Raw genomic sequence first — 22,584 nt, 5'->3', positions numbered from 1 at the left:
CATTTTTGTAACAATGTATGAACAATCTCATGCTTTCTATGTGGTTCTTAAACTTTTTTGTTTATTATACAGAGTATTTCATTAAAATGCTCAAGATGAAGCTTTGAAAAAGGCGAAACATGTTGAGCAATTGAACAGAGCAATTGAATATGTATAAGACCTATTGAATACAGCATCAGCCGGTCTGGTTGGACGGCCATTGTTCCCTCTGCAATCCGTCGGCAAGACTTCTCTGATGTCGAGTATTTTTACTCCTTTAACCTCCCTGGCGGTATGATTCTTTTGGATTTTAGGTGCTGAAAGCGGTACCATTATTTTGCACGTCGCCGGAGACGGAAGTCGGGGCTCGCAGACGATCGGGAGGAAGCTCCGCCGCCGCACACCGCCCGCATACTTCGCTGGATCCCGGAGAAAAGGTAAGTAAAACCTCTTTCAGGATCCAGCCATCTTCCTAGCGGTACCCCGAGTGTGGCTCGGTGTTACCGCTTTTGGCTCTAAAATCTAACCCCGAGTCACGCTCGGGAATACCGCTAGGAAGGTTAAGGATTTGTATGAATTTTTTCTATCTCTGTATGGAATTAATACTCTAACAACTGCTACATAGTTGTATAAGTTTTGGGCTTGATTTCAAGTCATATTTTTATATTCAATACCTCGTTTTCCTTGTTTTTATATGAATTTAAATAAAAAGCTATTTTATTAACTAATGTGCCAACAAAATCCATGTCTCCCAATCCTTCCTGTTGAAAACTGAAAATAGTTTTGGCTGCAGGTGGCCTTTAGCATGGTTGTTGGTGGACAAATCCCTTGACTGTAGACTGCATGGGGCCTAGCTGTGTCTAATACTGTAGTTTATTGTCAGGACTTTACCAAAGATAAACATCAGGTCCAAACAGCACCCATATATCTGGATAGTGAACATTTCTTTTTTTTTTTTATTAATGTGACACCTTTGGGTACATATAAATAATTTTTTTTCTCTCTTCATTAAGTAGATTGAGGTTAAAGCAGTCTGTACAAAAATAAGAGGAAATAGAAGGCAAAAATATATTGTTAGGATTTTTTTGCATAAAATACGTGACAGTGAACTGGCCTTGTAGATATTTACAGTACAGTGCGCTCAGCAACAGATGTACCATTTAACATTCCTTGCTTGGACACATCTCGGATGCCCTTCTCTTGCCATCTTTCAGCGGGCATTAGGAGATTATGGAAAGCTCCTCTTCCACTGGAATTTAGCCACCAAATGTCATCTGGCTGTCACAAGACAGTCTGTACCATCAGAAAGAAAAGAAAAAAAGGCGTAGCTTATTGTTTGAGTGCTTCCTGATAGAACTGCATCCACTAAGGTGAGGTTTACAGTAACAATTTAGTAATGTTTATGTCTCCAGTACCAGCACTGGACTCATGCTGGCTTTCACTTAGTAGTCTGATATAGTGGAACATCATTCATGTCGGTGGAAAATCCATCTGAAGTCAATGCGTTTCCTTCAAAAGCCCTCCTCCAGCTTCACAGTGTGGCATTCAGGACTTGGTTACAGTGCTACACAAGTGCAATAGTGCTTGAGAGTACATGGGAGAATACCCCGGTTGATCTGGTGAAACTCGACCAGCTGAATAAGGTCCACAAATTTGGTTTGTCCGTCATCCATAGAGTAGAAGGGTCTGCCATCTTCCTCACACTAGAGTAGGAAAAAACAGAATAAAACAAGATATTGTATATTTTATATTGCTAGTTTCTTACCTTACTTAAAGTAAACCTTTTGTGGTCCTCAATCAGAACTTCACCGAAAAGGGGAAGTTACACTTGTTTGGATTCCTTCCTCCCCCTCCATTTGGCACTTTTTTTTTGGGGGGGGGGCGGGTTTTGACAGGTACTCGCTCCCACTTCCATTCAGATGCGCTGCGACGATCTGAGCTGGAAGTTTGGCTCCCCTCCTTCCCCATCACAGGTCCCTGAAGACTGCGGGATAATTCACAAAGCGCAGTGCGATCTGCGCATGTGCAGTAGGAAACCGGCTGTGAAGCCACAGGGCTTCACTGCCTGCTTTCCTTACCAACGATGCCTGTGCCTGGACCCAAAGCCATTTGAGGAATCAGTGAGGACATTGCTCGATCCTGGACAGGTAAGTGTCTTTACATAGTTACATAGTAGGTGAGGTTGAATAAAGACAATAGTCCATCCAGTTCAACCTGTGTAGGTGTGTGTGGCTGTAATCATCTCACATAGCCCTTAATGTCCTGATCCTTGAGATGTAAGTCTAAGAGTCTTTTGAAAGCCACCATACTACCCGCAGAAACCACCTCTTGTGGTAGACAATTCCACTATCTTGTAGCCCTAACAGTAAAGAACCCTCCTCGTTGCCTGAGGTTAAAACGCTTCTCCTCTAATCGCATTGTATGTCCTCGAGTCCTCATGCAGTTCCTTCGAATCAACAGCTTTTTATCTAAGCTGAGATCCCCATTAAGATATTTATAAATTGCTATCATGTCCCCCCCTCAGAAGTCTCTTCTCCAGGGAAAATAAATCGAGCGATTGCAGCCGCTCTTCATAGTTAAGGTCCTCCAACCCCCTAATCAGTTTAGTTGCCCTTCTCTGGACTCTCTCCAGCTCCAACACATCCCTCCTGAGGACTGGCGACCAGAACTTGACAGAATACTCCAGATGCGGTCGGACCAGAGTTTTATAAAGTGGAAGGATTATAGTCTTATCTCTGGAATACATTCCTTTCTTTATGCATGCTACTATTCTGCTGGCTTTGGCAGCTGCCACTTGACATTGCATGCTGTTGCCTAATCTATCATCAACCAAGACTCCCAGATCTTTCTCCATTTTTGATTCCCCCAAGGGTTTAAGATAAAAGTCAGCAGCTACAGTATTTTTAAATTCCCGGACCGGTGAGGTGGTGTCCCGGTGTCTGACTGTGGATGATCATGGGACACTGGTACAGCGGGATTGGGGGGATGAGGAGGAGGTCCAGTGTATGTTCACCTTACAGATTTTCTGTAATGGTGAACTTACACTTTAAGAAAACTTGTTGCTTTGCCATGCATGATAGACTTTAATGCAAATGTTGCAGCTGGATCACTATTGAGGACACAGCCAGGAGGTAAAACACTCAATCTCTAAAATGCTTACATTCTGTATCATATTTGCAGCAAGGGAGTGATGCCCTGCGGATCCAGCTGGCAAGGAAGTCTTCTCCCCATACCTATTAAGGTCCTGAGTACTTGCCACAAACAGGATCACAAGTGTGACATAGGTATAAGACTTATTTCCTCTCCTTAATGCAGAGTTGCCATGGTGCTGCACATGTGAACAGCTATGACAGCAGTCATTTGATGGCATGACAGTTCGGCTAAGAGCTAACATAAGCACACTAGTACATTTAACGGTCATAATCGAAGTCATGCCTAAAATGCAACCCTTTTGGGAGACAGTTAAATCCGAACTAATTTATTGGTTTCCCAAAACACTTACATTCAAGGCATGCCTTAGATTATGACCGTTAAAGCTACTAGTGTGCTTTTGTTAGCTCTCAGCCGAACTGTCATGCCATCAAAAGACTGCTGTCATAGCTGATCACATGTGCAGCACCATGGCAGCTGCAGATCAGAACCCAAGATGGCATCTTCCTTGATTGTAAAGGATAGGAGGGTTTAGTTCCACTTTAAATCAGTGGGTTTAGTTCCACTTTAACTTCCCAAAACAGTTACATTAAAGACATGTTGTAAATGATAGCTATCACTATTCCTTGTGTCCTCAATTAAACTGTCAAGCTATCAAATGGTTTCATAACTGAACTGTGCAACACCAGGGCAACTGCAAATCAAACAGAGACTAAGATGGCAACTTCCTTGGTTGTAAAGGATAGGAAGGTTTAGTTCCTTTAAATAAGCCCTTTTTTGAGTTGTGCTTATCTTATTCAAAACTCTTCTGTATTCCATTTGGCTTTTCATCAGCATGTCAGCCTTAGGTCCCTTTCACACGGGCGATCCGATCACGACACAAACCTGTTATCTGCCTGCTCAGTGGGGATCAGCGGAGAGATCCCCCACTGAGCAAGCGGAATTAGCTACATTGAGGCGCCCATGTCAAAGTAAATGTAAACCTGCAAGAAAGACATGGTGATCCAACTAACATAACAATAGAACAAGAGTAAGCATGGGATTATGGGAGATTCTCGTACTCCAAATAATTATTGAATTATTTGTAGGAAGCAATACAACACAATATATAAAAAAATGAATGCTCACTTTAGGTGAAGAAGAGTCCCCAGAGTCCCTCCTTTACATCAGGGCCCCCCTCTTCCTTACATTACGGTCCCAGGAGCCCCCCATATTAAATCAGGGCCCCCAACATCCCCCCCCCCTTACAAAAAGGTCCCTGGAGTTCCTCCCCGTTGCCTCAAGGTCCCAAGAGCCTCCCTTACATCATTCACACAGTGTAATGTTCCGGTACCTTTGGTACCCTAAATTACACTTTCCACAAGTGTATGCGCCCCACCATTTACTTTTGGAAAGGTGCGCATACACCTTTAAGACTGGAGCTGTCATCACCCAGCGCCGGACTAGATGGCTATTTAAAGCGCCGGTTCTCACTCACATGTGTTCGTTCAAACACCCTTACCTGGATGCTAACCTTGCTTGAAGCTTCCATGCTTGCAAGCTTACTTCGCTGACGGAACCTCGCTGCGCTGATCCCTGTATCCCGCTACTGGATCATCCGCCTCTCCTGAACCACCCTTTGGCTGTATCGCTAATAGTGCTAAGTACCCCGCAGGGGAATTCTCTATAAACTTATACTAAGCTTACACTATCTAGCTCTGCATAGTAAAGACTGTTTATCACATCTGCATAACTAGATTGCTAGCTCTTGAGACTACTGCTACGTTTCTGCACTGGGTTGATCTCTTTTGTATGTCCATCTGCTATTCTATCATCTGCTATCATACAACATTGCTAAACCTTCCTGCATCCATCTGCTACTGTCTCACCTTCAAGTGTCTATCACCTACCACCGCCACTCAACCTATCCCTCAACCTTCATCATTGTGTTACCACATACATAAAGTCACTCTAGGAACCAGTTTGCTAATTGTGTGTATTTACTGGCTGAAATAAGACCTTCCACACATGATGAGTCATTGAGGTTGGGAATGGTATCTCAGCATATCTCTTACATGACTACTGACGTGGAACTATTTCTGCAGCTGACAATCCACACCATATAAGAAACGCAGGAGCGTTACAGATTGAACGAACCAAAAAATGGATTCAGCAGAAATAACCACTCAGGTGACACAATTAAAACAGCAAGTATCTGCGTTAATACACGCACTTGCTGAATTAAAAGAAGACAATCAGGCTCTGTCGCAGCAGGTAATTAGACTGACACAACTTACCTCTGCTCAGTCCCCTGAACCCAAGATAAATCCCCCTTTGGTATTTACAGGCGATCGCAAAAAAATTTGCGAATTTAAAAACGCATGTGAATTACTTTTTTTGCTAAAACCTCGTACCTACCTTACTGATCACATTAAGGTTTGTACTATTATTTCTTACCTATCAAACGATCCTCGAGCCTGGGCAGATTCTCTTTTTGAGAAAAACGACCCGCTTCTCAACTCCTATGCCTTGTTCCTGGCAGAGCTCACTAGCCTATATGATGACCCCAATAGGCAGAGTACTGCTGATCTTCAGTTAAGATCCTTGAAACAAGGAAGGAGGCCTGTAGAAGACTTTGTCGCAGAGTTCAAGAGATGGACCCTTGATTCAGAATGGAATGATGCATCTCTGAAAACCCAATTTAGGCTTGGCCTATCAGAAACCGTTAAGGACGAACTCGCCCAAGCGGATCTGCCAAAAACCCTGGATGCACTAATACAACTTAGTATTATCACAGATAGAAGACTACGAGAAAGAAAGGCTGAAAAGATGGGAATGCCATTATCCGTTTCCTCTCGGAGTCTGGCCGTTGACCCCGTTCCTATGGAGATAGGAACCATACGCCCACCGCTATCAACTATGGAAAAAGCCAAAAGACGAAATGAAAATCTCTGCTTGTACTGTGCATCCCCGGATCACAAGATAAACGTCTGTCCCCTAGTCAACAAAAAGAAGGGTGAGTGTTCACATGTCTCCCTAGGAGGATTGACAACTTCATTCACTAACCCCTACATTTCTGTTTTTTTGACATTACAGTGGGACCAGAACAGGATTACTACTAAGGCCATGATTGACACAGGATCTTGTGGAAATTATATGGATATATGTTTTGCTGCTTTAAATAAAATTCCTATTATTTCTAAACTCAAACCTGTCTCAGTAAGTCTTATTACCGGTGTTCCGTTATCCTCTGGTCCGATCACCAATCAGACACAAGCACTTCTAGTCACTATTAACGAGTCTCATAGGGAGACTTCTACCTTCGATTTAATACCATCACCCCACTTTCCCATTGTGTTGGGACTTCCCTGGTTGCACACACACCAACCAACCATAGATTGGAAGAAACGGTCCTTGACCTTCCCTTCTTGTTATTGCGAGGAAACGTGTAACCTCCCGTTTTCCGGGAAGATTCTGTCTGTGGTGACAGATGAGATTGCACCACTATGTTATCAGGATCTTTCTGAGGTTTTTCTTGAGAAAAATTCTCAAGCATTACCTCCTCATCGAGACTATGATTGTAGCATTGATCTACTCCCAAATAGCAAATTGCCGTTCGGTCATGTTTATCCTCTTTCACAGGATGAACTTGCCCATCTCAAAACCTATTTGGATGAGAACTTGGAAAAAGGTTTTATTAGACCTTCCACTTCTTCCACAGCAGCAGGACTCTTTTTTGTTCGCAATAAAGATTCAAGTCTCAGACCTATCATCGACTACAGGAAATTGAATGCTATCACAATAAAAGATCGCTATCCTCTACCGCTTATCCCTGAGCTCATTGAGCAGGTGCGTGGAGCTACCTATTTTTCAAAATTAGACTTGAAAGGAGCATACAATCTCATTCGAATCCGTGATGGACACGAGTGGAAGACTGCATTCAGAACTAGATACGGATTGTTCGAATATCTTGTGATGCCATTCGGCCTATGCAATGCCCCTGCAGTTTTCCAACGATTTATAAACGATATTTTTAAAGACTTACTAGATGTCTGTGTTGTGGTATATCTGGACGATATACTTATATATTCACGGACCCTGTCTGAACACATAAGACATGTAAGACTTGTATTATCGAGATTGCTTGCACATAATCTTTATGTGAAGCTGAAGAAATGCTTGTTCCATAAATATGAGGTACTCTTTCTAGGCTACATCATATCCAAAACAGGAATCGAGATGGACATGAGTAAAATATCCTGCATTCAGGATTGGCCTACACCAACTACACGCAAGGCGCTACAGCGATTCCTGGGATTTTCAAATTTCTACAGGAAGTTCATAAAAAACTTTTCTGCTATTGTGAGACCCCTCACACAGCTCACTAGCATAAAAATACCATTTAAATGGTCAGAAGAAGCAAATAAGGCTTTCCACTTGTTAAAGACAAGGTTTACTTCCGCTCCCATATTACGCCATCCAGACCCATCCCTCCAATACATTCTGGAGGTAGATGCGTCAAACATGGCAGTAGGAGCAATACTCTCCCAACGACCTACCCACACTTCACCACTTCATCCAGTCGCTTTTTTTTCTAAATCCCTGAGCAGTCCCGAGATAAATTACCCCGTGGGTGAAAAGGAACTGCTTGCTATAAAATTGGCTCTGGAGAATTGGCGACATTTACTCGAAGGCACCCAATTACCAATAATTATATACACGGACCATAAAAACCTCCAATATCTTCAGACTAGCAAAACTCTCTCGCATCGACAGGTATGATGGTCACTATTCTTTCTAAGGTTTAACTTCCTAGTGACCTACACACCTGCAGATAAGAACAAAAAGGCGGATGCACTATCACGACTAACTGAAGAAAACTACTTTGAAATCCCTTCCGTTCCTATAATACCTCACAAACGCATTATTGGAGTTGTCCGTTCCTTAAAGGAAGAGGTTCTGCATGGTATAAGTTTGGATTCACCCCCACCACAACTAAATACTGATGCAGAAGGCTTCCTCTACTACAACGACAAACTTTACATACCACCTACCCTACGCACCAAGATCTTGGAATTATCGCATGATGTGCCTATGGCAGGACATATGGGTATGACAAAGACTTTCAATTTGATTTCTCGACAATTCTGGTGGCCTGACATGAAAACATCTATACAAAAATTCGTCTCTTCATGCAATGTCTGTGCCAGGTCCAAAATTGACACTACGAGACCATCCGGTCTACTATGCAGTCTACCAATACCCCAAACTCCATGGGAGGTTTTGTCATTGGACTTCATCGTAGAATTGCCTCCTTCCAAAGGATTTAATACCATCTTGGTGTCAATGGACCATCTGACAAAGATGGAACATTTCATTGCTATTCGCAGACTACCTTCGTCCAAACAAACGGCAGAACTCCTGATGAAACATGTCTTCAGATTACATGGTATCCCAAAAACTCTTCTGTCTGACCGTGGATCCCAATTTATTTCTAAATTCTGGCAAGAACTATGTCACATACTACGGATTGAGCGGAAGCTCACTTCTCCTTACCATCCGCAGACCAACGGACAGACTGAAAGAGTCAACCAATGCATCGAGCAGTATTTACGTTGTTACACTTCTTACCAACAGGATGATTGGTTGGATCTTCTCCCCCTGGCAGAATTTGCCTACAACAACGCAACTCACAGTACAACCAAGCAGAGTCCGTTCTACTTGAACTATGGGTTCCATCCCTCTATTCTCCCTCCACGCATCCTTCCTTCAAATAACCCAGTAGCCTCAGACTATCTTACCCAAATAAAGGATTCTCTGGGTTTACTAAATACTACCATTGCACACGCTCATAGTCAACAAAAGAAGTACTATGATCTTCGTAGAAGACCTTCTCCACAGTATACTATCGGGGACCTCGTTTGGCTCTCAACAAAAAACTTGAGACTGAAGATCCCTAGCAAAAAGCTTGGACCTCTGTTCTTGGGACCTTTCCCAATCAAGAAACTTATTGGAAAAGCTGCAGTGCAGCTTACATTGCCAATGGACCTAAAAATCCATCCCATTTTCCATGTGTCGCTACTAAAACCCCATGTTCCGGACCAAGGAATAAGGCCTAATATTCCACCTCCCCCTCCTGTACAAGTTGAAGGTGGAGAAGAATACGAGATAAAAGAGATTCTGGATTCTCGTATCTACAGAAGAAGACTTCAGTACTTGGTTAGATGGAAGAACTATGGGCCCCAAGACGACACCTGGCTAAACACCTCTGACATACATGCCCCTAGATTAATCCGCAATTTTCATGCGAGATACCCAGACAAACCAGGGCCAGAGGCCTTCAGGAGCAGGCCTTAAGGGGGGGGTATTGTAATGTTCCGGTACCTTTGGTACCCTAAATTACACTTTCCACAAGTGTATGCGCCCCACCATTTAGTTTTGGAAAGGTGCGCATACACCTTTAAGACTGGAGCTGTCATCACCCAGCGCCGGACTAGATGGCTATTTAAAGCGCCGGTTCTCACTCACATGTGTTCGTTCAAACACCCTTACCTGGATGCTAACCTTGCTTGAAGCTTCCATGCTTGCAAGCTTACTTCGCTGACGGAACCTCGCTGCGCTGATCCCTGTATCCCGCTACTGGATCATCCGCCTCTCCTGAACCACCCTTCGGCTGTATCGCTAATAGTGCTAAGTACCCCGCAGGGGAATTCTCTATAAACTTATACTAAGCTTACACTATCTAGCTCTGCATAGTAAAGACTGTTTATCACATCTGCATAACTAGATTGCTAGCTCTTGAGACTACTGCTACTTTTCTGCACTGGGTTGATCTCTTTTGTATGTCCACCTGCTATTCTATCATCTGCTATCATACAACATTGCTAAACCTTCCTGCATCCATCTGCTACTGTCTCACCTTCAAGTGTCTATCACCTACCACCTCCACTCAACCTATCCCTCAACCTTCATCATTGTGTTACCACATACATAAAGTCACTCTAGGAACCAGTTTGCTAATTGTTTGTATTTACTGGCTGAAATAAGACCTTCCACACATGATGAGTCATTGAGGTTGGGAATGGTATCTCAGCATATCTCTTACATGACTACTGACGTGGAACTATTTCTGCAGCTGACAATCCACACCATATAAGAAACGCAGGAGCGTTACACACAGGTGGCCAGGGGGTGGTAAAAACAGGTGGCTGAGCTGAAGTTTCACTGCCCCTGGCCTCCCACCTAAAGTCTAAAACACAGCTGGAGGAAGCTATTCACAGGCTGCAGCAAACTTAATGCAGCATGTGAGTTTACAGGCAGCATCGCTGTAGCTGTGAGCAATAACTCTTGGCTTGCAGTTGCAGCACATTATCCTTATTATAAACTGCCGTTTGGCAAAAAGAAAAACCTTGGCTGCTTAGCCACACTCTAAAAAGCGATCCACCGCAGATTGCTTTCCAGAGCACTAGCTACATTGCTGTCCTTTTTACATGGTGACAATAAGCCGACATCTATGCTGCACAGGTGAAAGGTTACTTTCACCCTGGTAAAAATACAGCAATATGGGTGGCTTTACCCATTATTACTGCTGGCCTAAAACACTCCACTCCTCCCTCACCTCAATCACTGGCAGGATCTTCTAGCAGAGCCGGTCCATCCCACACCGACCCAGGAAGACCGCAGGATGAAGACCTAATTGTGATGATGGACAGTACACCCTGTGTTCCCATTGGCTGGAGAGGGAGTGGGAAAAAGTTCAGCCCGCCTCCTGCTGCCTCCTCAGCCGATGGGTGTATTAATTTCTCTCTTAAGCCCTTCCCTCTTGACATCACTCAGCCGGCTACCATGTAGTCGGACCGGGGGGACAGGTAAAGGGGATCATTTCTTATTAAAGGGAGATAGTGGCAACCTTATGTACATGCTTCCTGCTGCCCATCCCCGCAGACCTTATGGGACCCGTGTCTGACTGTATACCCTTTTTGGCGGTCCTGGAGGCAGGAGTAGGAGAATTGATGGCTTTGGGGGGCGCAACTGAAATCTGGGGGTTCGTAGCCTAACCCAGCAACCCCCTAGATCTGGCCATATTTGCAGACAATGCGACTAACATATTAGAATGTGTAAATTTCACCCAATATCCTTCATAGAAAAATTACAAAAGTAATAAAAAGGTTGTTAATTACAAAATTGTTGTGTTCAGCAATATGTTAAGTCAACAGTTTTTTTTAAATCTTGTCCTTAAATATTATAGGCGTTCAATCCTAAATGACTAAATACACCCAGTTAATAATAGTTTGACGGAAAGCTGACTAAAACTACAATGCCGATTCATCATAAAATGAATCAGATGTTGCTGAAAGCATGCCCAGAAATGCATATCAGCAAGGGTGTAACTTGGGACTGGCCAGGTCTCTGGAGCCAGGTAGTCATTGAGGTTGATTTACTAAAGCAGTAGATAATGTTCACTTTGTAAATAAAATAAAGCTGTCTTTACTTTGAAAACCAAACATGTGATGGGGAGTTTTTTTTTTTTTTTTTTTTTAAATCAACTCTATAATTGTCAGCCTTTTTTTTTTCTTGTTAAAGTGACAAAGGACAGGCATTTGGAGGTGCATACAGGTAACATGCAGTAGGTTTCAGTGCCTGAATATTGGGCAGATTTGATTGCGCAAGGCACAACTAGTTCATGGTAGTGTATGAGATTTGGCATATATTCCTACTGGCAAATCACTATAATGGGCTACTTAATGGGAGGAGGAAAAGCAAGCTTTAACACTTCCAGCAAGCGTCAAAGCTTTGCCCAATGAACATGGCACTTAGGTGTAGAGGGGGCAATGAAATGTCCAAGAACCTCTAGGTACCCGCACTTTATATCTGTCAGCAGTTTCTTTTTATGGCAAAGCTAGATTAACATTACATACTGCTATAGTAAATACACCGCTGAATCTAAAAGAAATAGCAATAGTATCGAATTTGTAACTTTTCCTATATATGCAGGAATATGATATACTAGTCTAAAGCAGGGCATACATGGCTCGAATTCGTAACTAAGAATTTTCTTTCGAATTTCGCACCATTAGTGGGCTGCAGCAACAGGCGGTTTTCGCACGCCCATTTAATTTCAGTGATCGGGCATATTGGAAATTTTTTGGAAAAACAAATTAATTTCTAATCAATGATGGAAGAATCGTGGGGGAAAAATGAAGGCTTTGTTGATCGATTTTCGAAATCAAATGGTGGCACCATAGGATCACAAAATGCACACAATTTCTGATTTTTGAAAGAAAATTTGTTCGGAATTCGATCCATGCATGGCTGGCTTAAAGGGGTTTCAAACCCTCGTTTTTTAAAAAAAATAAAAATAACAAACATGTCTATACTTACCTGCTCTGTGCATACATTTTGCACAGAGCAGCCCCAATCCTCTTCTTCTAGGGTACCCCACCGGAGCACCAGGCCCCTTCTCTTAATCAGGTGCTCCCATGGAAAGCTGCTTTACCTGGGGGCACCCATGCAGGTTCGCTCCCGAGTCCCGCTTCTGCATCCATTGACACAGACAGCGAGGCTCGGCCCCGCCCCTTGATCCTGTCACTGGATATGATTGACAGCAGTGGGAGTCAATGGCTTCTGCTGCTATCAATTTGTCCAATGAGGAGAGAGATAGCAGGTGGAGCCGCTGCGCTTGTGCACATAACTGGATCGGATCGGGCTCAGGTAAGAAAAAGGGGGTCTGGGAGGGGAGCTGCAGCACAGAAGGTTTTCACCTTAATGCATAGAATGCATTAAAAATAAAAACCTTGAGGCTTTACAACCACTTGAGGCAGAACCAGCTGCAAAATCAATGTCAATTTAGGGACGAGGATGGCAGCCAATTAGGTAGAAGCACATTTCAGCTGCTAAAATTCGACTTGGTGTTTGAGCTTTGACATTGGGTATTTCAGCACTCAATTTACAAAACAAATAACTTTTCTTCATGCATTATGCACTCCTCACACAACACTCAATTTACTGCATGTGAAAAGTATTACTCACAGATCCTAAACTTCATAAAACCCCTTAACCAGGTTTTGATTAAAAAAAATGATTGAAGGAGGAAATACAACCTGATGTGATCATTTACGAGTTTAAAAGAAATTGCTGGTAGTGGGTTGCCTCGATCTATCTGCTCAATATTGCAATGCAAGCTAGTTGAAAATTGACTCCCTTGTCACCTCTTCCCATGCTCGCCTCCAGGATTTCTCCAGAGCTTCTCCCATTCTTTGGAACTCTCTACCCCAATCTGTCCGACTGTCCCCTAATCTATCCATCTTCAGACGATCCCTGAAAACCCTTCTCTTTAAAGAAGCCTATCCGGCTACTAACTAATAACACTGTTTCACTTGCTCCATCAGCTCATGCCCCACAGCTATTTCCTTTTGTATCAATTGACCCTCCCTTTTAGATTGTAAGCTCTAATGAGCAGGGCCTTCTGATTCCTTTTGTTCCAAATTGTAGTGTAACTGTAATGTCTGCCTTCATTTTGTTAAGCGCTGCGCAAACTGTTGGCGCTATATAAATCCTGTATAAAAATAATATAATAATAATAGTAGTAGTAATGTTTCAAAACTGTAGTATGGATGGCTAACATTACAGTAGTAAGCCTGTTCTACTAATCCTAACATACATATTGGTGAAAACGGTTTTGTGCCAACTTGAACCACTTTGTTTATGATTGCAGACACAACTAAACAGATCAAAGATAATCTACTGCCAACTGCCAAAATCAAGAACTGTCTGTTAAGACTAGGTTAAACCTGATCCCTACCTTCACAATCAAAAGTTGGCTGAAAATAGCTAAGAACATCTTGTGTAAGACCAGCACTGAACTGACCAGAACTGAACCCATAACAAAGCTGGCCATACACGTGCTGATTTAAGACCTAACTTCACCTTTTTCACTGTGTTACACACATATTTAGGGTGCAACATGGTGCAAATAAGCCCTAAACCCTCCACCCCACAAAAAGCCCCCTTCCCCATGTCAGTGTGCGGGGATCTTCTCCTCACAGCAGATGTCACTTTTGAAATTGGTAACGCTCAGCCGAGTCATTCATTCACAGAGACCTGTGAATAAATGAACTACCCAACACAGCAGACTGACTTGCAGGTATCAGTGGAATACAAGTGCGGTAATCTTTGCATTTGTAGTTCATTGACACTTCCTCCAGGTCTTCAAATAAAAGTCCATACCTTGGTATGAGCATAGAGCTGGAGAAAGTCTGGAAAAGCCTGGCATTGCATCCATGATGCACTGCTCATGGGTGCAATGCTTTGCAGGCTCCTATAGGAAAAAATAATATGTGCACATATTTTTTTTTTCCAATACATGTGCAATCAAAAATTTGTTTACATTTTTTGTGGAAATTACAAGACAACCAGACAAAAAATGGTGGTTTTGAACGACTATAAGGAAATGGCATGAAAATTGCCTTACCTAACTCCAGCAGAAATATCAAGTAATTTTTGCAGACTTTACTAAATACTTTTAACGATAATTATTATTTTTTTTTTAGTAAGCTGCCAATTTCCCAGGTTTGGCTCCACAACTGGCCAAATTATGGTGATCGCTTAAACTTGTGAGTTGTAGATTGTTTAGTTTCTGGTGATTACAAGTGTTTGTTGTAGTGATCTTGAAATTCACAAAAGAAAGTGTCTAATGTATGGTTAGCTTAAACCTTAGGTGGAATTTACACTGCAATAAATGGTATCTTATCACAGCAATACTAGGAGTGATAATACTATCATGGTGAAAATGTCATTTAAAGAATGCTTTGGTTTCAATTTCCAAGCTAAAATCAGTTTAGTAAATATGCAACATTTTCAGGTTCGATTGGAGTGTGCCTTTTAGGAAAGGTGCAAATATTCGCCAGCACACCATGGATCTTCAAATTAGGTTCAAATGTTTAATTGAAGAATGATCACATCACAGATAGGAAGGTGCAATGTTCCGGAGTTATGCAGGACCCCTTCGTCAGGCATGTGATCAGGGCTGGCCCTACCATGGGTCCCACTGGGTCCATTGGACCCAGGCAGCCCTTGGAGAGGTGCAGCAAATTAACTCCCAAATTTTTTTTACCAGCAGTTTTGTGTATCATCAATTTGTGGCGCGTTACGGGTGGCATTTCTCCATCTCATACTGCCGCCCATAGTGCAAACTGATGAGTATGAGAAGGTGGAGCGTCTCCTCCCCAGGGGAATGTCCTTCATGTGATCGTGGTGTGTGCAATGATGTCAGACATCAGCGCACTCCATCTAATGCAGACAGGCTGGATTAGATGGAGTGGCGGTAGACAGTAGTGATAGGAGGACTGAGGACAGACAGTGGGCATTTGGTGGATCATTCCGGTGGTGAGTTATGGAAGAAGATAACAGTATATATAATATTTTATACATTTTATATTTATATAAAATAATGGATGGGGGGGGGGGGGGCTTTTGTTTGGTGTGATTTTTTTTTTTTTTTTCTTGGACTCAGGCAGCACAATGTCTTGGGCCAGCCCTGCATGTGATAAATGTTTCATCTTCAATAAAACGTTTGGACCCAATTTGAAAATCCATGGTGTGCTAGCGAATGGTTTCACTGTGTCATGTATGATCCAGTCTTCAGCTGGTGGTCACTGCAGAACCCAATATTTCAGAGCATTCTCTAGGAATGTGTGCAATGGGATTATTAATGGTTTTAGGAAAAGTGATCCAAAAAAAAAGTATGACTTCATTCACTGCTAGCATGTTTTAGGGTATAAAACACTGAGGCCAGAGATTGCCAGACAGATATTATTTTCAGAAAATTGGGAGCAGTTGAAGCCTTTGTGTTTCCCTCAGTACAAGTTTCCTTTAAATTTGCTTATATTAAAAACTGCTTATCTAGCAGAAAGAACTAATGGCTCCAGGGTTACATCATAAATTCTTATCAGAGTCAGGTTTAATTTAGCAGCTAGCTATTTCAGTGCCATAATTGCTTTGCATAATGCACCATGTTCTCCGCACGTTCTCCAGTTGCACTGAGGTCAGCCACATACCGGTAGGATGAGGTAGTGCTTGATCTTCTGCAAGTGACACAATGACAGGACAAATCCTTTGGGATTTCTTGTGCTTTCTCGTACCAGGAAAACTCTGTAGGGGGGCAGAGAGAGAGAGAGTATCTATGTCAGAAGACAAGAGAAGATATGTCTTATTTTATTTCATACCGTTGCTGATGACTAGAACAACCCAAACAATTTGCTATCTCTTTGTCCACCTTTAATACTCAATGACAACAAGTTTCCAGCTTTCAATAGTCAGATCACAGTCAACCTCAGGGCAGGGAATTCTCACCTTGTTAGTGCTGTAATTTGTCTTTCAACAGAGGTACTATGCTCCTATGATATGGCAATCACTACTCATCAATATACAAGACCATAATCACGTCAAGAGTAATCTGCAACATTTGTCAATGGATCTAAAAGGCTTTTCTTGTTTGGCCAAGATTTAGCCAATCCTCTCTTGAATCTCTTGGTAGTCAAAAGGCAGCTGTGTGTTATTAGTCAAAGATTACAAATACAGCCAAGCCTCCTCAAACTCAGAGGTATAGAAGCCAGAAACAGCTAATCATCTGCCATTTTCAGGAGACCAGCAATGGCAGTCTACATGTTACTCTCATGAGAGTTTTACCTTAAAGACAAAGTAAAGCACTGCCTTTTTTTTTTTCCTGACCGGCAAAGTAAAGGCATAATATGCTAGTATGCATCGCATACTAGCACATTACGTGAAACTTACCTGCAAACAAAGCCCTCGTTGTCACAGTTGAAGGCTGCATCCATCTTCACCCGTCTTCCTTCCAGGTCCGCGGACTTCGGCTACGTGACTGGCCGGAGCCGCATGACATCACTCCTGCGCATGCGCGCGGGAGCTGCCGGTCACGGCACAGGGCTCTGAAGAAATGGATGGGTGGCCGTTCCTTCAGAGTGCATGCGCATATGACGCCATTGGCTATATATACAGTAAATATCTCCTAAACGGTGCACGTTTAGAAGATATTATTGATCGACCGATATAGCTTTTTTAACGCCAATACCGATATTTTGGTCAACGGATTTTGGTATTGGCCGATATTGGCCGATATTTTCGGACACTAAAATTTTCTTTTTTTTTTTTTAATGTCTACATGTACTGTGCTGGAGGGATCTGGGGGTCTAAAAGACCCCAAACCCCTCTTCTGCACTTAAAAGCATTCAAAACGCCAAGTTTGGCTGTTTTGAATGCTGTACGTTTTTTGAATTTGGTGCTGCCAGTACCCGTAAGTGATGTGATGTCATGACATCACTTCCGGGTACTCGCCGCTGAATTAAAAAAAATGGAGACCCAGTCAGAGCCGAATGCAGCTTTGATCGTGTCTTCTCTTTGGCTGCCCGGGTCTCCTGGTGGGACGTGAGACCCGGGCGAGCCGCGGAAGGCAGCGGGAAGGGCGCCCCTCCCGCTCCTTGGAATGACAGCCGAGCGGCTTCTCAGCCGCATTGGTTGTCATTACAAGACAGCCGACCGTCGGCTATGGATGCCGGTACCGGGGTGATGCCTCTAGCACTTTCCCGAAATATCGGCAATATCGGTAAATCCAAAGGCTGATTCCGACATATCGGGGAAAGTGCACATTGGCCACCGATATATCGGTGTTGCCGATAATCGGTCGATCACTAGAAGATATTTACAGTACCTATAGGTAAGCCTTATAAATTTCAGTGAGTGTTGAGGAAGGTGAAGGGGGACCTTTACACACATAAATTCAACTTAACTTTAACCCTTAACTTATTACTCAATAGTAAGATTTTCCCCAAATTATAATCCTATATTCTATGAGATATTGCCCCTTAAAATCCACTGGTAAACTGACACTTCTGGGAGCTTTTGATCTCTTTGAACCTCCTGCAGCAGTTACTGGTTCCTCTTCCTTTCAGAAATAAAAACTTTAACCCTTGTTTGTGGTATAGGTATATAACTATTGGGAAGCAAGGTAATTATATTAGTACTTTTGCTTTGTAGTTGAGGGACCAGGTATATAGGACAGGCTAGATACTACTGGTGGCCTGGGATAATTCAGATATAATACAGAGTAGTTTTACAATATTGTCTGTGAAAAAGGTAAGTATGTATCTTCTTTTACAGGGTGGTCTTAGTTTGATTTGCTGCATTTAGAGCTGGCTAAACTGGTCTATGTCTCTGTATATACAATATGGGGAAAAAATATACTTGTTTTAAGTTCATGTCATTTCTGTGAAAGTTTAACCTTCGCTTGAAGTCTGGATATGGTAAGAGATGTTCACAGTATACATAAAATATAATAATTATATAGATTCAAACCACATTAGCAAGATATATGTTTACAGTAAACAAAAGAGTAACGCCGTTTTGATGATGGGCGTTATTGTGAGTGAAGATCCACTTAGAAGTGTGGAGAGATTCAGAATTAGTGATGACAAGATGGCAAGGCTTTCTGGTCTTACCCGTCTGCCATTCCTTGCTGCATCATGAGGCGCTGAGTCTCATCTCTTGATAGACGTCCATGATACCACGCCTGAGTCTTGTGTATGACTGTCGGAAAAAAAGATTGATGAACTATCCGCACACATGTAGCTCATAGAGACTGAATTCACTTGAGAGAGGGTAAAGTTGGCTATACAGAAATAGATTTTCTAATAAACATTCTTATGACATTTTTTTGTGCATTCAATGACTGGACCAATGCAATTTCTGAAACTAAGAACCACATACACTGGGGGAGATTTACTAAAACTGGAGCACACAGAATCTGGTGCAGCTGTGCGTAGCAATTAATCAACTTCTAACTTCGCTTGTTCAACTAAACTTTGATAATAAGGCTCGGTGCACACTGCCGCGACCTGTGGTGCGGTTCCTGGCGATTTGCTAGTGACCTGAGTATAACTTAAAGCGACTTTGAAGTGACTTTCAGGGAATGCCTGGGTAGTCTTCCTGTAATGTTGGATCCATATCACATCAATATAGATGAGGATCCAAATTGGAGGCGATTTCCATTAAAGTCTAAGGGCACAAGTCTGAAGGAAGTCGCCTTGAAGTATACAGGAACCTTTTCTAAAATTGGAGCGACTTCAGTAGTGCTAATTAAGACAGCTGTCATTTACTAACATACAATTTCACATGTCATACCACTTGGGGTCTCACAAGTTGGATCCCAAGTTAGGGCAGTGTGAACCAAGCCTTAAAGTGGAAGTTCACCCTAAAACTAAAATCTCTAAATCTATTTGCATCTACAATCTAAGACTAACCTATCTAACCCTGTAAAGAAAAAATCGCTATGCATAACTTTTCTGAAGCCGATCCAGTCCAGTCTCCAGCGGTGGAAGCTCTGAGAGGTCACAGCCAACAATGGCTGGCAAATACCAGGGAAGTGATGTCACCCATAGACATACTATGGGGCTTCCATTGTTGGCTGGCCCTTCTGTACCCGCCTCCACAGGGAAGCCGCTGCTGACAGCTCAGCGTGTGACTGGATTGACGTGGCTTCAGAAAAGGTATGTATAGCGATTTCTTCTTTACAGGGCTAGATAGGTTAGTCTTAGAATGTAGATCCCTGTAGATTTTGAGATTTTAGTTTTAGCCTGAACTTCTACTTTAATCCCTTCACACCGACAGTATGCAAATATGCAGCCCCCCTGGACTGTGCTTTTTTCTGTGGGGCCGCATATTTGTGTATCTCCCGGGGTCTCACCAAGAGACCAACGTCCAATTCCAGGTCACCTGATCGCTGAGATAGTCTCTGATTGGCTATCACAGTGATCAATCACTGTGAAACCGGCTCCCATGTTTTCTGTGTCTGAGAATGGTATCTTGTATCTTTCTCTGTCCTTGTAGAGATAGAAAAAAAAAGGGTGTATAGAAAAAAAAATAATAATAATAATTAAATAAAAAGAAAAAAAAAATCTAGATCAAAGTTTGATCAAGGTTAGCCACATGGTTAGTGTTTGGGTCAATGTCAGGGTGAGAATTTTTTTTTTCTTTTTAATTTAGTATCAGTGTCAGTTTGTTTTAGGCAGGATAAAAAAAAAAAAAAATGCGCACTATTGTTTCTGGGCTATACTACAGGTACAAATAACAACTAATATACACATATGTGGTATCACTGCAATGGTCAGGAGCAGGATAATTTATTTTGGGTTGTTTTTTGGTGGTAGGTTATAGTAGTAGTAAGAAATACACAGTTGAGTTTTAAAAAACATTTTTTTTTTTACTATTTTGGCCCAGTTTTCCTTAGATAAAAAAAATAAATAAATAAATCAGGAGATGTCAATTACCATTTACTACCAAATAAAAGCCCGATTAGGTTTAATCCACCTGGATGCACAAAGTAGTTGTAATGATATGCACAGGTTTACTAACACATGTCAAAGTTGCAAAATTGGGCATAGGCATTAAGATTTCTTTTACCCTTAGGCGCAAAGGGGTTAAACCTGGAAGCTGACTGGTTTCTATGCAGAGCTGCACGCTCAAGTTTTAGTAAATCCCCCTACTGTTAGAAATTAATCTGTTCAAGAAAAACATTTCCATCCTGCTCCTTCAAATGTTTTTGTCACTGGGGTTGAAAATGAACATTGATTTGACCCCACTAATGATTACAAAATCAAAAGAACGTTCTTTAAAAAAAAATTCAAAAACTTCTACTAGTGTAGAGCCAGCATAATTTTCAAATGGAAGGGGAACACAGAAAGCAAGAAAACAATAACCAGGGTTTTAACACTTTCCTACTCTACTCTAAAACTAAATTTTTTTTGTATGCACCTGTGTTCCATTTTTTTAACCTAAGTGGTTCTTCACATTTTTACCTCTTTTATTAACGTTTTAAAGAGATTGTACACTGAGAAAAAAAATTTTTCTCTTCTTTACATCCTGAAAGAGAAACCCATAATGAGCTAGTATGCATCGCATACTAGCTCATTATGAAATACTTACCTTAGAACGAGCCCCCGCCGTGCCGTCCGCTTACCTGTATGACGGGCGACATGTATAGTCTTCCGGGATCGCGGCATCCGGCCATCTGATTGGCCGGAGCCGTGGGGACGTCACTCCCGCGCACGCGCGCGGGAGCCGACGGTCACGGCACGGGGCTCTGAAGGAACGGCACGATCTGCCGTTCCTTCAGAGCGCATGCGCCAGTGACGTCACTGGCTGCATTAAAGGTAAATATCTCCTAAACCGTACATGTTTAGGAGATATTTACAGTACCTATAGGTAAGCCTTAATATAGGCTTACCTATAGGTACAACTTCCTGAGGAGGGTTTACTTCCTCTTTAAGTCACAAATCAAAAATCTGTAATGGAAGCTGACTTGTTAGAATCTTCATCACTGCACAACATTTTTAGTGCTTGGATGTAGAAATGTAAATGCAAATACACACTAATATAAAAGGATATTTTAGGCTTAACTTCACTCTCAGTGCAGTTAAATCAAGACTGACCAAAAATGGTCCAGTTTTTTAGATCAGTCAGTGAGATAATTGAAAAAAATGAATAGATTTCCCATCCACACAAGTGAAGTAGATAGAGGAATGCTCCCTGCTGTGTTATTGTATTCTGACAGCGGGGACTCCTCTGCTGTCAGAATACATTGATCAGAGCTGCAGTCAAATGGCTGCAGTGTTAAATGATGGAAAACTTTCCAACAAGCTGGTTTGAGACAAATCAATGACTAGATTGACTTCTCTGGTATAATTGCAATAGATGGATTGAAATTTGTCTAGTCTCTGCTGAACCAATCAAATTTTGTTCTATCTATGTCTTGCTTTACCCCCCCCCCCTCCAAAAAAAGTGCAGTTACACTCTAAACACCTTTGATACTGCAGTTTGGATTCCCTTATCTGTTCTCACTTATGCATTAGCAGAGATGTTTTGGGGTTGATTTATTAAAACTGGAGAGTGCAAAATCTGGTTCAGCTGTGCATGGTAGCCAATCAGCTTCTAACTTCAGCTTGTTCAATTAAGCTTTGACAAAAAGCCTGGAAGCTGACTGGTTTCCATGCAGAGCTGCACCAGATTTTGCACTCTCCAGTTTTAGTAAATCCACCTCATAGTAACTAAGTAGAACTACTTCACTACTGTACTTAAGTACCGAAAGGCGCTATCTGTACTTTCCTAGAGTAGAATTTTTTTCTCCTACTTCCACTTTTACTTCACTACATTTTTTCAATGATTTCAGTACTTCTACTCCAATATTTTTTTTTTGTGCTGCATAGTTACTCGTTACTATTATAAAAATTACCACTGCCAGAACAGTAGGTAAACAAAGAAGACTACCACAATTGTTACCTTGTTTGAGGGTCCAGAATAGAGCATGTAAAAAAGGTGGAAGCGGAAGCGGACCCATTTACATATCGAAGGTCATATTGGAGAAAGTTCCCTAAAGATCCTGGCATTAAGGGCTACTGTGCAATATCA

The 22,584-nt window shown here is 42.1% G+C and overlaps 1 protein-coding gene across 2 annotated transcripts in view; it reads right to left on the bottom strand.

Annotated features, from left to right (window-relative positions):
• Nucleotides 1-929: 929 nt before the first annotated feature.
• GRB7 (growth factor receptor bound protein 7) overlaps nt 930-22,584 on the bottom strand; it is a 297,736-nt gene continuing 276,081 nt past the window's right edge. For both annotated transcript variants that reach the window (XM_082271983.1, XM_082271984.1), the window contains 3 exons: nt 18,621-18,708; nt 16,164-16,257; nt 930-1,682 (listed from right to left, as the gene is read on the bottom strand). In XM_082271983.1, the coding sequence (XP_082128109.1) occupies nt 1,536-1,682; nt 16,164-16,257; nt 18,621-18,708 (329 nt within the window). In that variant the 3' untranslated portion in view covers nt 930-1,535. The remainder of the gene's footprint in view (nt 1,683-16,163; nt 16,258-18,620; nt 18,709-22,584) is intronic.

Source organism: Pelophylax lessonae, assembly GCF_965119305.1.
Source record: "Pelophylax lessonae genome assembly, chromosome: 11".
NCBI classification, from domain to species: Eukaryota; Metazoa; Chordata; class Amphibia; order Anura; family Ranidae; genus Pelophylax; species Pelophylax lessonae.
This window is presented reverse-complemented; position numbering and strand designations above follow the sequence as displayed.